General features: G+C 37.8%; 1 protein-coding gene across 1 annotated transcript in view; it reads left to right on the top strand.

The window, feature by feature from the left end:
* ECR1 (E1 C-terminal related 1) overlaps positions 1–17571 on the top strand; it is a 249823-nt gene that overhangs the window by 80170 nt on the left and 152082 nt on the right. The window contains exons 4-6 of the mRNA XM_089420427.1: positions 12285–12517; positions 12633–12695; positions 12790–12846. Of these exons, the coding sequence (XP_089276553.1) occupies positions 12285–12517; positions 12633–12695; positions 12790–12846 (353 nt within the window). The remainder of the gene's footprint in view (positions 1–12284; positions 12518–12632; positions 12696–12789; positions 12847–17571) is intronic.

Raw genomic sequence — 17571 nt, 5'->3', positions numbered from 1 at the left:
TTCCACCATTCCAAACCTTTCCAACAATTTCACAATATATTTTCAAAGGCCAACTCCCTCTTACATTCGAGCATCATAGGCTCATTACTTGTCAAGAATAAGTCATCAACATATAAAATCAAGATAAGGGGCATACCTTAGACCACTTTGAAGCAATGTTTTAAAACTCCGACTCCGACTCGGCCGAGGATCGACTCCGACTCCGACTCCGAAACGGTAATGACTCGGCCGGCTCGATTTCAATGACTCGGTCGTTGTAAAAAATACATTAAATATTTATTTTTTTTATTAAAAAACATAATTTTAAATATTTTAAACATAATTTTAAAGATTTTCATTCATGTTTCCAAACACACAGCATTATAATATAGATGGAAGACAACATATGATCAAAGTAGGCTCATGAACTAATCCACTATATCAAAATGGTACCCAATGGCAATACATAGTCAACTGTCATACATGATCAAAGACTCAAAACAAAATACAAATAACCAAGGAGGCTAGAAATGGCCTCTACAACAAAAGTAAACTGTGATGGTGACCAGACTGCAATACTAGTACTACTGGCTAGTAGCTACTGCCAGAGGAGCCAAGATCATCTCGACCAATCTCTGGATCATCATCATCAGAGTCAGACAAGGGGCCCCATGGCTCCTCCTCATCATCATCGTATCCAACTGCAACTGTAGAAGTGGTACCAGTACCACTAGCAGGCTGTGCAGCAGATGCAAGCTGAGATAGAGTAGATATGCGGCTGCGCTTCTGTCGTGGCTGAGCAGAGGAAGCACCTACAACTGGAGTTCTCGCTGGCTGTGAGACTGAGGCTGGTGGATTGGGATCTGCATTCAACTGAACAGGCTGAAGTTGAACAACATGTTCAAGTTCAACTGATGTCTCCATATCTATATCTACATCAATATCCTCATGAGGATCAAACTCTGGTGGACGACTCTCCACTACCCAATCTGATGTTGGATCAATGTCTTCCAACACAATGGGATCTGAATCAGGTCTTTTGTTCAGCAATTGGTTTCGTCTGAATCAAAGGTTGTATTGGACATAAACTAGATCATTCAACCGTTTTTGATCCAAATGGTTTCTCTTCTTTGTGTGAATCCTCTCAAAGACAGACCAATTGCGCTCACACCCAGATGCACTGCAAGTTTGACTCAAAATACGAATTGCAAACCTTTGCAATTCAGGGCACTGGCCACCAAAGGCCTCCCACCATTGTGCTGCAAAAAACATAGGAGTGTAATGAATTATGAGTTAGATGAAGGCTGAAGCTCAACAAAATTACAAATTATATCTAACTTTCAAATTATAAATGATTTAACAAACTTTAATAAAAAAAGTAAAACGATTAAGAAATTGAAAATTGAAATTTTTGTTTACCTAGCTCATGTGCTTCTCTTGCAATCTTTGCTAGGTTCTTCCCAAAGGTACCTGATGCATTGCTGAAGGATGTGACCTGTCGATGTATCTCCAGCTGATCAGACTCCGATGGGATCATGCGTTCAATGCAATCAACCAGTCCATCTCTGACCTCCCCCCTCAAAGCTCCTGACTCCTTAGCTTTATAATGATACCGTGGGTTCAAAAAATACCTAGCTGCATGTATAGGGCGATGGAGTTGATTGTTCCATCTTTCATCAATGATTGCCCAAATGGGCCCATACTTTGCCACTCTATCCTTGTATGCTGTCTTTATTTGCTCCTTTGCTTGATCCATAGCCTCATAAATGAAGCCCATAGCCAACCTTTCCCCATCCACCAACCGCAACACCTTAACTAGTGGCTCAGCAAGCTTCACAATCTCTGCTGCCTTTCTCCAAAAAGTTTCTTCATGGACTTTCCTTTTCAATTCTTTGCCTTCTGGTTTGTTAGACCAATTGCTTTGATTCCATTCATCACTGGAAAACATCTTTTGCAAGTTTCTATGTTGGGAAAGCATAGATTGCAATGTCAAAAAATGTGTAGCAAATCTAGTGATGGCAGGCCTAATAATATCCTTGCCTCCAGTGTGTTTCCTCATGAGACTCAAAACCAGTGTATGATTGTAGATAAATTTTGTTATGCTTTTGGCATGATCTACAGTGTTTTTGACCCAATCTAATTTTCCAATATCCTCAAGCATGAGGTCTATGCAATGTGCAGCGCATGGGGTCCAAAAGATGGTCTTGTGTTTTTCCTCTAACAGTTTACCAGCAAGAACATAGTTAGAGGCATTATCTGTGATGATTTGAACAACATTAGCCACCCCCACCTCCTGAACAACCTGATCCAATAGCTGAAACAACAAGTGGCCATCTTTTACCTTATTAGATGCATCAACTGATTTTAAAAACATGGTTCCCTGTGGGCAGAAGACAAGAAAGTTTATGATGGTACGGTTTCTTTGATCAGTCCATCCATCTGACATGATGGTACACCCTGTTCTTGCCCATGAGTCCCTGAACTCTTGCAAATACTCATTAATGGATTGAATTTCTTTCTGCAAACGAAACCCCCTTAGCTCATGCATAGTAGGGCCTTTGAAGCCTTTTCCAGCAGCATGTATGGCATCAAACATAGGCTCATAATATGGTGAATGAGCAGCATTAAAGGGGATATCAGCATCATACCACCATCTAGCTATGTACTCACAAGCAGTCTCCCTCAATTCTTTCTTCCAATGGTCATCTAAAGTGGGCTGAATTTGACCTTTACTAACTTCAGGACCATGTGCATCTGATGGAGAGGAGGGAGTGAAATAACTTTTGATAGTCACATCACCCTTTTTCAAATTCATTCTACCCTTTCCATTATCTTGAACAGAACCAAAAGAGGGAGGAACATAACGGAAAGGGTTGGATGTCTCAGTTTGAGGGATAGAGGAAGAACCCTCAAAATCATAGTGGGGGTTGGTAGCCATCATTTTTTGTATCTCCCTCTTCCTCCCAATTTCAGCCTGTATCTCTTTTTGCCTAGCCTTATCTTCTTTAAATTTCTCAAAGCTGGCCAACAAATTCTTTCTAATCTCCCCAATTTCTGGTGAGGTACATGGGGTAATTTGGCCTCTAATCCCTGCCAAGTGTTGTTTTAGCCTATTAATGCCCCGAGGACCTTCCTTAATTTTCCTATGGCAAAATTTGCAATGCATTTGACTATCAACCATTTCAACATATGCCCAAGCAGGATCTCTTGCTCTAGGTGCCATTTTTTGACTAGGAAAACAATCTGAAAATGAAAAAAAAAAACATTGATTCAATGTTCATTTATTTGACAAAAAACACTCTCTAAGCTTTCTTGATATGCACCTAAAATTTACTAAGCAAAAACAGATTTATAGAGGTGGAAAAAAATACCTCCAGGCACAAACTGCCTCCTCAAGCTTGCTCCAAGAATCAACTCCTCAATGCTGCTCCAAATGGCTGCCCAAGAAGCTCCTCACTCCAGCTACAATGCTCCTCCAAGACTCCTCACTGCTGCTCCAAAACAAGCTCAAGAACTGCTCACTAATTCTCAAAGAAGACTCTCACTCAAATGCATAAGACTGCTGTGAGTGAATGAGAGCATTTGGGTGTCTTAAATAGGGTTTGGGAGGGGGAAATGGACCCCAAAAACATTTAGCATATTATTATAACAGTTTGGGATCCATAACATTCATTAAACAATTCAAAAATCCAAAAAAAATGATTATTTTAATCCGCATTACGTGTGCCTGGCCGTTCCCTTGTGACTCGGCCGAGTCATATCGGAACCGGCCGGGTTGGCCGAGTCACCCATGACTCGGCCGAGTCACCCATGACTCGGCCGAGTCACCCATGACTCGGCCGAGTCATTCAATGACTCGGCCGACCGTTGCCTTGGCCGGGTCACTCCTCCAGGCTTCAACTCGGTTCAACTCGGCCGTTTCGGTTTTGAAACGGCCGGTTTTTAAAACACTGCTTTGAAGTAGAGATTTAGGTCGACATTGCATCTTGTAAATCTAGGCTTCACCATGTAGCTGTCAATACGGGCATACCAAGCTCGAGGGGCTTGCTTCAATCCATAGAGTGCCTTCTTCAACTTGCGAGCACGAGTCTTCCTGTCCTGTAATTCAAACCCTTATGGTTGCTCAACATATTTTTCTTCTTGGAGTATGCCATGCAAAAATGCGGTTTTCACATCCATTCACTAAAGTGTCCATCCTTGGCTAGCAACAAGGGCCACTATAGATTTAAAAATAGTATATCGGGCAACAGGTGCAAATATATCATCATAGTCTTCTCCCTCTTTCTGATAGAAACCCCTAGCCACGAACCTCGCCTTATATTTTTCGATACTTCAATCTACTCCATTCTTAATCTTGTACAACCATTTTGAAGTCACGACAAACTTCTCTTCGGGTCTCAAAACTACTTCCCATACATCATTCTTGATGAGGAACTAATACTCTTCAGCAATAACATCTTTCCAAACCTATTCTTTCATTGCTTCTTCAAAGGTAGGAGGCTCAGCCTGTATGATGGTGCTCATAGCCACAACATAACCCTGATATCGACATGGCTTCTTACTTTCCCTGAAGGTTCCTTTAGCAACAACATGTCTTTCAACATCTTGTAAAGTATCACGAAGCCAAAGTGGTCTCTTCTTGGCAGGGGGATCACATGGAGGAGGATCCAAGGGGTCCATAGGATCCATGGGATCATCAACAACATCTTTCTTGGGTTCAAGTACAAAAGGACCTTCTAGTAGGTCCATGTCGTTATCCTTCTTTTGAACAAGAGGAGGTGGGGGAATGTCCCTTGCTTTTCCAAGGGCAACATCTTCATCGAAAGTCACATCCTTTCTAAACTCTATAGTCCTTTGACTAGACACATATATTGTAAAAGTTTTAGAATTATCACAATATCCAACAAATATATGTTTCTTTCCAGTGGCTTCTAGATTGTTCCTCTTGTCATTTGGCACATGAAAGTACACGAGGCAGCGAACAATTCTCAAATTACCAACATCGGGCTTGATACTTGTGAATAATTCTTTGAGGGTTTTGTCACCCAAGGTTTGATGAGGAATCCTGTTTTGAACATCGACCGTTGTATTAGTGGCTTGTACCCAGAGAAACCTTGGCAACTTATGATCACGCAAGATGGCTTGGGCAACTTCCATAATGGTCCTATTCTTCCTTTCAGCTATGCCATTTTGCACGAGATTATAAGGTACAATGGTTTCCTTCTTGATTCCAATTTCCAACCTTCTTGCAAAAGTCAATGAACTCATTTGAAGTATTTTCTCCACCATTGTCAGACCTAAAGACTGTCATTGTTTCCCTGTTTGATTCTCTATCAGTGCCTTGAAATTGTTGAACATATCAATTGCTTCGTCCTTCTACTTCAAGCAGAATATCCATGTCCTTCGGGAGAAGTCACCCACGAAGATTTTATAGTATAGGTAGCCACCAAGAGAATGCACTGGCATGGGTCCACATAAGTTAGAATGTATGAGTAGTACAATATCTTTGATCCTGCTTTTGCTAGAAGGGAATGGTCCCCTCAACTTCTTTCCATTGGCACATCTCGGAGATACTCCGTCATGCTTAGTTTGAACTTCAGGCATTTCAGAAACCATCTTCCTTGCTTGAGGTCGGGCTTCATAGTGTAGATGTGCAAACCCTCGGTACCATAGCTCACTTTGATGATTGCTATCATGTACCATTGCTCACATCAGTTTTCCATTGACTCAATAGTCCTTCAATTCCTGATCCCAAGGTGAATGCATACTTCATGCAAGATTCCATAGGCCAAGTGAGGACCTTTCCTCTCGTGAAAGTAACTCTCATCCCTTTGTCTTCCAAGGCAGATATCGATACAAGGTTCTTCTTTAATCTTAGAACATACATAACATCATGAAGAAGTACGGTTTCCCCAAATTCCAATTAAAATGTAACAAAACCAAAACCCTTCGCAGGATAAGTAGAGTTGTCCCCAAGAATGATTTTGAAATTAGTCTCCCTCACAACATGGTTTGAGAGGACTTCACGATACCCAAAGAAATGTCTAGAGGCCCCACTAACTACCAATCAATTATCAAAGGAATCTGGACGAGAGGAACTAGAAAGAACATAAATAAGAATATATTCGGATTGAGTAGCATTTGCATTATTTCCTTACCTTGAGTTCCTTGATCTCTTTTGAGGAAGATGGCCTTCTTGATGATCATCAAGAGCATTTCTTCTTTTTCTATCATCTCCTCTTCTTGTATCGTTAAACTTGTTGTTGTTGAAGGCATGATTTAGTTAGACCTTGGAGCTTCACTCTTTTCTAGACAGTCTCGGGCATAGTGACCATGCTTGTGGCAATTGTTGCATTCAACTTGAGCCCTGACTTTTCTATACCTTCCCTTGGAGTCCTTGGATTTGGGAGAAAACTTTCTAGTATTATATGGTCTTCCTCTTCCTTCTTGTCTTGAGTAGCAAATGCAATGGGCTCTTCTTCTTCATGCTTTTGAATCCTCCCTCTAGATATGGTTTCTTCTTGAGTACACTTGCCAACCATTAAATGTCAGAAACTTGTCATTGTTGCTAATAGTTGTAATGAATGCCTCCCAAATTGGAGGAAGACCTTGAAGTGCAACGAGTACCAACTCTCTCTTAGACATAAATTCCCTAGCAGTCAACAATTGATCCCTGAGTTGTGATAATCTCATGAAGTATGATTGCACAGTCTCTCCCTTATTCATCTTGATGTCCTTGATTTGATTTTTCAAGGAGAGAATGTGATTGAAATTGTTGACTTCGTACATCCCAACCAACTTATCATAGATATCCTTGGACTTCTTCAACTTTTCAATGTAAGCAAGCAAATGATCTTTCAAAGAATCAATAATTATTTTCTTGGCTTTGATCTCACCTTTCTTATACTTGGCCTTGGCAGCGACATGATCATACTCTGGAGGCTTAGGTACCGTTCTTTCCACATATTCCAAAACATTGTTTTCATCGAATGTCACTTCCAACCTGATCTTCCAAGCTACAAAATTTGACGAGTCATTCAACTTCTTTGCACCCTTGAATTATGAATGAGGTAGACATCTTGACCAAGTAGCTTCTTTGAAATAGATTCCTTCAAAGGTGATTGCTTGTCTCTTGTCACCTTGGGCTTGTCTTCATGTCAGCTTTGATACCATGTTAATTTTCCAGTGTTCTATGCTTAGCACAATTACTTATTCAAGCTCTTCTTCAATTAACAATTGCTTTTCCAATAATTCAATCTTCTAGTGAAAGTAAGCAATTGTAGATAGAATAGTTATTCAAATGCAATAGAAGACAACCAAGAACAAGAACAAGAGAGACACAAGATTTGGTAAAAGACCAGGGAAAAACCCCAAAGGGGGAAAGCCCTTTCCAAATTCTTTATCTATTAGATTGTCATCAAATGTTCAGCAGAGAGATACAATATTCAAATTCACCAATAATGAGTCAAAGGTCAACAAATTTGACTATCCAATTCAAATAACCATCATCCAATGAGAGATGAGCCCAAAAGTCTAATCTGATCCAAAGTCAAAGTTTGCAATTTATGGTCAAAGTCAACAACAGTCAAAGATGCCCTAACTAGTCAACATTCATTAGTCAAAGTACCTCCAAATGATTTGGTCTTGGCAATAGAAAACCCGATTTCTATAGCTTAGTCAAACATGGTCACAATAGTCCCAAAATGTGCCTTAGAAATTGGTTAACTTCAAGGTCAACTCTGTGATCAAATGGCATTTTTAGATGTGCGGTCAAACAAGGTCAAAGTGCCCAAAAAAGTTTGTTCTCCTTGCCTTTGAATTTGACCTCTAAGACAGATCCAAAAGCAGAGATAAACAAGTTAAACCATGCCCAGAAACTAAAAAGTCAATGCTGGTCAAAGATGCCCTAAACAAAAAAGTCAACACAACACATAAATGTATTCTTCCTCTTCACACATGTGAGCTTGGACACCTGCAATTTCAGATCATGTCAAGCCAATTAAGAGAAGAGAGATGCTTGAGATGATGCTCCAAACTGATGTGACATATCCTCTATTTAGATGTGACTTAGGGGGTTGAATTAGCTTTTCTAGGCCAACTTGTACTGTTGTGCACATGTGGGTTTCTCCTTCAAAATTAAAATTTTCCTTAACCAAATTAAATTCTTGCAAGGGCTAGGAGGGGTGTTTCTTGATGAGGAAGACTGCCCAATGGAGGGAATTTGTTCGCAAGCTGCCAAATTAGCACTTATGGTTGAATTTCTGAAGTATAGTTGCTGAATTATATATAGGAGTAATTTAAAAGAAGATCTACATCAAAAGTAACTATCAGAATTTTAGAAATATTGTGCTAATCTCTATTGCACTTAGAAAATTGACAGTCCATAAGAACAATACAAGAATCAATCCTAGTTACGTCCACCAAGAGGTCGCAGCTGTTGCATCAAAACGGTTTATTGTATAAATTATATGATAAGCTTTTCTATTAACAGGGTTGATTGCTAAAGATACCCTTAAAAATACAACGGACAAGGAAGAATATGAAAGAAAAAAAGAAGGAAAAAAGGTATATTCTTATTACTAACCAATTTTTTTTTAAAAGTACAAATTATAAAAAAAGAAGAGACTATTATAATAAAATAATACTAAAGGTACCTTAGTGTTATATCAAGGAAGCTTTTTAAAGGAGAGTTATTATCTAATGAGCCGAAAAGGGTATTTTAAGAAGAAAAAAAGAAAAAAGAGAAGTTGTAATAAATGCTTTTGAACTATTATAATTTGACAAAGAAGGGAAGAAAGGATGAAAGATGAGTTTTGTAAACAAGTAAACATTTTGGACTAAATGTCCATTTTGTAAAACGAATATTGGGTATTGATGGATTCATAAAAGTTGCAAAATATGTTGTCCAACATGTGGGAAAATATTTAGTATGGAAGAACGTCAAGGTAATGAGCAGAGGTAATTGAAAAGATTAGAGGAAGAGCTTGCAAAAGTTGAACAAAAATTTTAGGTATCAGAAAAGAAACATAAAAATCTTGAAGATATGGTTTACAAAGTGTCAATAGAAAAGGACGAGGAAATTTTGTGCCTAAGGGACCATAGTCAAAAATTACTTGCGAAGGTTAATAAGTCTGAGGCTACAAAGAAAAAAATTACAAGCAGAAAAAGAATATCTCGAGGAGAAATTCAACAAGAATCTATCGGAGGAGGAAGAAGAAAATTTGCGCTTAAAAACCCTTAGTCAAGGGTTATTAGAACAAATCAGAGATCTAAAAAATGAAAAACTTGAACATCAAAACTGTTGAATTTTGTAGCTATGGTTGGTTTTCATAATTTATATTTTAGCGCTTGAAATATATAATGTAATTGTAAGACATGTTCTTCATGTCATTTTCATTGGTTAGCCCTTGAAATAATTATTATAAGACATGTTCTTCATATCAGTATTGTTGTCGCCCAAGATGTACATCTGAGTGTGGGAAAAGTTTCCAACCCCACAAGGTGTAGTCTTTACGGCGCAACGATCAAAGTAGGGGTTGACACTCTAATCCCTACTCACTCCGTTTAAGCTCTCTCATAGGTAAGCTAAGGGGGCTAGTCCCTAAATATGAAAAACTAAGGGGAACTTTTTGGAACATCAAATCTAGGAGATCAGGAGGCAAGGCAATCACCTCTCTTAGTAAATTGAATTAAGATTAGATGGCAAGTTGAATTACTAAGTTAAGCGATGTGAGAAAGGTATATTCAATATGATACTCAAGATAAATAATGAGAGACCAATGCCTTAATAACAATGCCCAAATAAATTAGAGAACTTGCACTGTAATAAATGGTATTTCAAGCTACAAGATAAGCAATGCTGCAAGGAAATTTTAGTACGAGAGATAGATCAGATAATCAGAGATATGAGCAATAAACTTTAAGAGGATAATTGCAAGAAAAATAAACTTGTGCGTCAAAGACAATGAACTTGAAATGACAAGAGCAATAATGTAAAGCTTGTGATTATAGATTTAGCTCACAATTCCAATTACCAATGATCAAATGATGGATGAGATGCAAGATCTATCTAATGTGAAATGCAAAATCTTGGTTGATTTTAATAAAGATGCCTAGTCTGGATGAAAGCCCTTTTCTCAATTGTTTTGAAGCAAGTCTCGCACAAGGTTGTAGAAAGAAGTCATGGGGAAGGAGGCTAAAGCCTTATTAACAATACCTACCCAGGAGTTCTAACGATTTAGATGCCTCTGTTCTACAAGGGATTTCCCACAACAGAATTTCACGATCACCTGTTTTAACCATTGAGCAAGGGTCAAGCTTCACAAATTGGGTGAATAAGGTGGTCGTAACTTTCTATCAACCAAGTTTATGCTTGGAGGTAAATTTTCGGAATGGAAAGCTAGACTAAAATGATGATGCAATTGATGATGAAATTAGATAGTTTCAAAGAGTTATAATTATGACAATATGCTTCAGCGTGAGAGATATAAGACACTTATAACCAAGCTTATGTAATATTACATTGAAGCACAAGGCTACAAGGTAACAATGATAACCATTGAAGCAACTTTGGATTAGTCAATGAAACAATTAACACCAATTTCAAATGCCTTAGCTATAGTGCTTGTTAAGATGATCTTCACTTATATGATATTATGATGAAAACAAGTGAAAACTTAAATGATGCAAACACAACCAATTACAGATGATATTGCTAACAATGATTAAATGAAACAAGAAACAACTCAAAGACTAGATCTAACTATGATATCAATGAAGTCCTATCTAATCAATGAGAGCAAATAGAAAGGGTTAGTGTCTAAATCCAAAACAAGAGAAACTAATTGAGAAAATAGAGGCTCCTCCCAAGACCTTGAGAAGATGAGCAACTAACAATAACAACCACTTATTAAGCTATCAAACACCAAAGGGAGAGGCACAAGGCAAGATATGGTACACTCCAATGATCAATGCCTTGCACTAGACCTCAAAAAACCTTCACGACCTAGAGAAAGCAGTCACCAAAGCCCACGACCAAGCAAGAGAGCAAAGCTAGAAAAGATTACGAGTTTATGTGATGAAATTTAATTATTTCAAGCCCTTTATTGTTAATTTTTAATGTTAAAACCCTTCATTAATATATGCTTAAGATCAGAGAGGGTTTTGACCTCCTTGAGGTTCTTGACTAGGGAGGATAAGACCTCCTAGGCATGTGGTATACCCTTGAAAAACAATGTGTAACATTGAAATGTAAAAGGGCTAAGCCCTAACCATAAACCAATGATAGAATCCTCCAAAAGAGACGAGAATATCCCAGCAATCACAATGTGCTAGTCTTTAGAATCAAATAAGGTATGAATAGTCCTTAAAAATCTTTGTGGCTAGGAGGGATGATGCCTCTAGGCCTTGTGTCCAACCCTCAAAGCAACCTCCAAATGATCAAACCCAAAAAACAAGTGATCAAACCCTTGTGATGATGGATATAGGCCTGCACAAACCACAAAGATCCGCCTTTAAATAGTATGCAATCAGAATAAGACCCTAATAGCTGAAGATCCTTGGAAATAAAGGCCTTTTAAGTAGCTCCAAATCTCCCTTTAGAAACTCAAACAACAACTCTTCAACCAACTCTTCAAATCTGCCCAAGAACTCCCTCAGAACAACCCTGCAAAATCTCTCCAAATTCCCTTAAGAAACTCAGCTCATGAATTTCAGGAAGCTCAAATGAATAACGCGAGTGAAAGAGAGGGGTTGGGCACCTTTAAATAGCTTTAAGAGGGGGCCCAGGGTTCCTTTAGATGTGGGCTCCCTTGAGGAAGATGTTCCTTTGCAATGAGATTCATTCCATTCATCCCATGGAAACATATTCCTCAAGTTGGATTTTTGTAGCTCATATCTGTATAATTTCTGTGTATCTTCCTTTAGATTTATGTATAATTTATTTGCATTTGGTTCAAGAAAGGCCTTTCCATTATAAGAAATTCAGCCATTCCTTCACTGCTTTTGCTAATATTTGCTTCCAAGGGGTTTAAACTTTATCCAACCATGTTTATTGATTATGGTCCTCTTGATTCGGTTTTGGACAAAATGGTTTTGTTGAGAGTTGGGTTTTGTTTGGCAGCAAGGATTAATAGGTTAACTCTCTTTGATGTTGGCTCATGTATATTTTATTTCTGTTTACATGAACCTTTCTATTTTCCCTCTCATTTGGAATACTCTGAAATAGAAATAGGGATTCATTTTCTGAACTTTACCCTTTTATTGTATAAAGTTTGACTTATATTGCTTTTGTTATATGCAAATAGAGTATGACTCTGATGACAAGCCACGGGAAGAAACAATAAAACCTATGGTTGATGGGGGAACTCAAGGATTCGGTGGCCATGCCAGAGTGGTCTTACCCGGAATCACAGCATGCATTGAGTGTAGTATGTGGGTTTTTCCACCACAAGTTAAATTTCCTCTCTGTACTCTTGCTGAGACTCCACGAACAGCTGCACATTGCATCGAGTATGCCCATCTAATTCAGTGGGATGAGGTATGGTGCCTTAGATTTTCATTTAAAGGTTAACTGGATCTGCAGTTCTTCTAAATCTCTTGTTTTTGTAATACAATCTTGCATAAAAACGCTAGTTTTTTTTTTTCTGTTGTAGCAACATCGAGGAAAAACTTTTGATGCTGACAACCCAGAGCACATGCAGTGGGTTTATTCACAGGTACAACATTCTTAAAAAGATAAATAAAGCTTGCTCAATTTCAGTCTTTAAAACTGTATGGAATCTGAGACTCAATTTCTTTCTGTTAATACAGGCACTCAATAGAGCAGAGTTATATGGTATAAGTGGAGTCACGTACTCGTTAACTCAGGTTTGGCTGTATTCCCAAATCTCTAGCCTCTTTTATCTCCTTTTACTCTTGGTTTCCTACTATGCAAGGAAATACGGAACTCCCCTGCCCCAGGTCCTTTTAATGATATTATTATTGCAGTAAATGGAATGTTCTATATATTTTTGATGGATTTGCCTTTGGAAAAGGTTTGCAAGTGAGGAATTATTATATTAATACTTTATTGATGCTGATTTGGAGGTTATCAAAGTAAATGGTATCAAGAGATGGTCATGACAAGGGACCAAAATCTGTCAATAAATGATCTTGGCAGTTTATCCTGGGGAGGTTGTTTCCTGGGTCTTAACAATAGTTTTTCTTGTTCAATATATTTATTGGTTCATAATTATTTGTGCACATAATTTAATTAGATGCACATCAAAATTAAGTGTGGAAGTTATCCAAATAAGCTTGACTTCTTTTGGTTAACAAATTTTGATCTTAACATGGCATTTGGATCCCAGGTTGAAGTGAGCTTCACTTTGGAGCATCCATCTATTTTAGCCATAGTTAGTTCAGTTGTGGCTTAATAAACTGCACAAAAGTGAGCAGTTAGCATGCAAGTATCCACTCCGCAAAAAGGACATAGGTCCTCATTCTACTATGATGATTGAGATGAGAGAATAATCAAATTTTTCCTTTGTGCCATGAATATTTCCTTTTCAAGAGTTCCCGCTTATATCCGATTTTCATTTGTGGGCTTACTTTGTGTTCATTCTTGTGATCATATCAAACTTGGGAAAATTTTAGGGCCTAATATTCACATCTGGGCTAATTTTCCATGCTTTTCCTAAAAAAAGGTTCACCGATTTCCATTTTTTTTCTAAAAATGATTTGCCCAAGTTTTATAGGATAAATTATTTTACCCTAAAAATCACCAACATTTTATATAGACTTATATGAAGTCATTGAATTTAAGATTCTGTGATCCATATCAAGTTTAATGAGAAGATTTTTCGGCGGAAATCACATTATAATATTTTTGTCGATGCGTTTCGAACCAATGAGTGTGGTTCATCGTCAGGACAAGTTGAAGAATCAGATCATGGCTGCATGTTAAATAGGGAGAGCAGATCTTCCAACGGCTATATTTGACTAGGAAACGACTATATTGGATCAGGCAGTTTGACCGAAAAACGACTAAATTTGACTGGCCCAAGGGAGAGGAAAAGTTATTTTTGTTATAATTATTACCAAAATTATTGTTATATTTATTACCAACATTTGAATAAGGGTAATACAAACTTTACCCTTATTCAAATGTTGGTAATTAATATAACAATAATTTTGGTTATAATTATAACAAAAATAAGTTGTCCTCGCCCTCGGTCTAGTCAGGCTGGCCAGTGAAATCTAGCCGTTTCTCAGTGAAATTGCCCGGTCCAAAATAGTCGTTTCCTAGTCAAATATAGCCGTTGGAAGATCTGCTCTCCCTATTTAACATGCAACCATGATCTGATTCTTCAACTTGTCCTGACGATGAACCACACTCATTGGTTCGAAACGCGTCGACAAAAATATTATAATGTGATTTCCACCGAAAAATCTTCTCATTAAACTTAATATAAAATCATTATAAATTTGAATATTTTTATGAAAATATCGTCAAAATTTCTATAGTTTCCATGTCAGGCACTAGTAAGATTTGCCAGGGTTTACAAACTTTAAGATTCAAACTTCGAACATGGTACCAAAGCATTTGAAACAAGCTTTGATTTTCTATTCAGTTTCAAGTAGTAAATATGAATATCGCCATTGCTATCAATGTCATCATGAATACCCTTTGAGTCATCAAAATATCATGTAGGTCAATTGTTTTTAAAGTATTTGAGCTCTCGTTGAAGTAGTTCAAAAACTATTTTTTTTGTTATTTGAACAAAAAATAAAGAAAATTTCAAAATACAGCCAACTTCATAGTTCTGTTTTGTAGCTACCACTTATTTGTTTTGCCTAAGATCTTCACCTGACTTGGCCCATCACTAATAGAGCTAGCACATCAGTGCTGTCACATGGTGTTTGCCAGCGAACAAGCAACCTCACAACTTTATGGACTCGTCTAGTAGAAACCTAGTGCCCATGTGCCTATATGCCTTTGCCAATGTAGCTATACAGTCTTCCACATGATTATATGACCTTTTTAATTAACATATGACCATGCTGTGCAGGTATATGCGCTTATGACAATTTCTCAACTGTGGCTACCTTGTCCCTTAAATTGAAACTATTCTACCTCCACGTGAGATCTATATGACTGTCATCTCCTCTGCACATTGTGAATTGACCCTCCGAGTAGCTATTAAGCCCTTGTAGCATTTAATTTGCTCCCTTGCCAAAATTTCAATGTGTAAACTCAACAAATTGAGTTAATTGGATGTTTTTTTGGCAAAACATCATAAAACGTTTTCTATACTGAGAAAAAATCACCCTCTCCATATGGCATCTCTTATTGTTGTAAGACAACGATTAGCTTTTGTTGAGAAACGAAGTACTAGTTGATAATGATTGATTTCTCTTAACTTGATAATTACTTCTGAATGTTTGTTGGCTTCTTATTACTTATATTATGCTCTCTTCATCAAGCAATTACCATATATACAAAACATGAAGATCATAAAGAGACAAATAACAAAAGAAGTTAGGCTCCAAGCCAGGGAAAAACCCCACAAGGGGGAAAACCCAGGCAATCCTCCTTAAGAATCAGATCAAAATGAGATATCCAAGACCCAAGACCAAGATTGCCACAAAGAACCCAAATCAACCATCCTTCAAGTCACCTCTAGCAAATCAAAGTCAACAAAAGTCAATGCTGTTGTAACGAACTGAATTTATATAAAAAATAAACATAAATAATGTAAAAGATAACAAATAAGATTAATGATTAATTAGTTAAGCAATTAATGAAAAGGTATGTCCCTAAGGACATAACTATTCGTGAAAGGGTACTTACCTGGTTATATATACAGGGCCCTGATTCTCATTTTTACTCATCTTATATCAATTCTTTAATACAATATACAATTTACAATTCTATCCTATGATGGATGTCTTTGTCTACAAAGTATTTTAAATATTTCCGTTGCGTATACGACTTTTGGTCGTTACATTGGTATCATTCTTTGGCCATCAAGTCTTCGTCAACCTTGTTGCTGTCACAACTGTTGAAGTTGGAGTTTCTCCATTTTCGCAAAAAAAATATCCATCACAAATATATATATATATATATATATATATATATATATATATATATATATAGCAAAAAAAAGAGTAAAAAATTTGAATTAAAAAATCACCCAAAAAAACATTTTTTTTAAACAATAATAAAAAAAATAAAAAATAAAAAATAAAAAATAAAAAATAAAAAAATTCACACTTATCTCCTACAACTATAGTCCCCCCTACTCTCAACAAATCCAAAGTAGATCGACAAACAGGCAGTGTAACACTCGTGTAACATTGACTGAATGCCAAACGCTCTGCCGAATCAACCACACTGTAATATTGATCGACTGCTTGATAGACCTGGTCCATCCAACATTCTTTTCTCGCCACTCGTGCTTGAACAAAATCAAATGCAGGACCACCAACAATCATCCTCTCTTCTCTTGCCGCCAACCCATCCTTGACCATGTCGCTGCTCTCGTCGACACCATCCATCCAACCATGAAGTGCATCTTCTGTTCGCTGAGGTCGTTGTTGATCCATGCAACCACGGTCATCTGACTGTACCCACTCTGACCCACCACTTTGTCGTCCTGCTGACCTTGATCGTGTCTCTCTGCCCTCGCTATTTTTGTTGACTCCGGAATGACATCTCCTCCCTTGTCAAACAACATTCCCATAGTTGTTCGACTTGCAGTTGACCATCCCCGCATTGCTATTTCACTGTCCGCTATCCAACTTCACTGACTACCCAGCGGCCAACTGTCGTTGCTGTTGCACTAACATTGTTCCTCGACCAGTGGTTATCGGTCCCTACACCGGTCAACAATAGTCACAAACGCTCCACCGTGAGGAGCCGCGAAGTCTCGGAAGCCTTGGCCACGCCAACAACGATCGATAAAATTGTCGCTCGGGCCACCGATTCTTCGACATAGTTATTGTGGTCAACAGATGCCTCTGCTACCCTAACCTCACTCTCATGTCATCCACCACCAATCAAATCTCTGTCATCGGTCACCACAACAGTTCGTCCATCCTCCCTCATCGTGAAAAGGTACTCACGGTGGAGCAGCTCGACTGCCATCACCCGAGCTGCCCTCCTGTTCATTGCTTTCGTCCAACATTTATTTAACACGTCCCTCCTCTAATCCGCGTTTCCATCAAAGCAATTTGTTTGGTAACACTTCATTACAATCACAACATTCGATTAGCCCGTTTCATTAAACTATATATATATAAAATTAAAAGAAAGGAGGAAAAATAAGAAGAAAAGTGATTAAAAAAAGGGGTTACCTTTTAAACCCTAAGCTTGGCGACAAACATAAAAGAAAGTTCATCATTGAAGACATAAGTCTAATTTGAAGATGAACAGAGAAATTATGGAATCCCTACATAACTCTACATTTTGGATCAGATGTCCATTTTGTGGAGCAGAAGATCAATATTTATTGATTTATAAAAATCGCACAATACCTTGTCTCAAATGTCGAAGATTGTTTACTCTAGAAGAATATCAATATAGAACCCAGACGCAAATTAAAGAATTAA

The sequence above is a fragment of the Pinus tabuliformis genome, chromosome 6 (genome assembly GCF_031772625.1).
Source record: "Pinus tabuliformis cultivar Carrire ecotype Pingquan chromosome 6, CPIR1, whole genome shotgun sequence".
Lineage (NCBI taxonomy): Eukaryota > Viridiplantae > Streptophyta > Pinopsida > Pinales > Pinaceae > Pinus > Pinus tabuliformis.
Note: the sequence above shows the minus strand (reverse complement) of the source record. Positions and strands in the feature narration are given on the sequence as shown.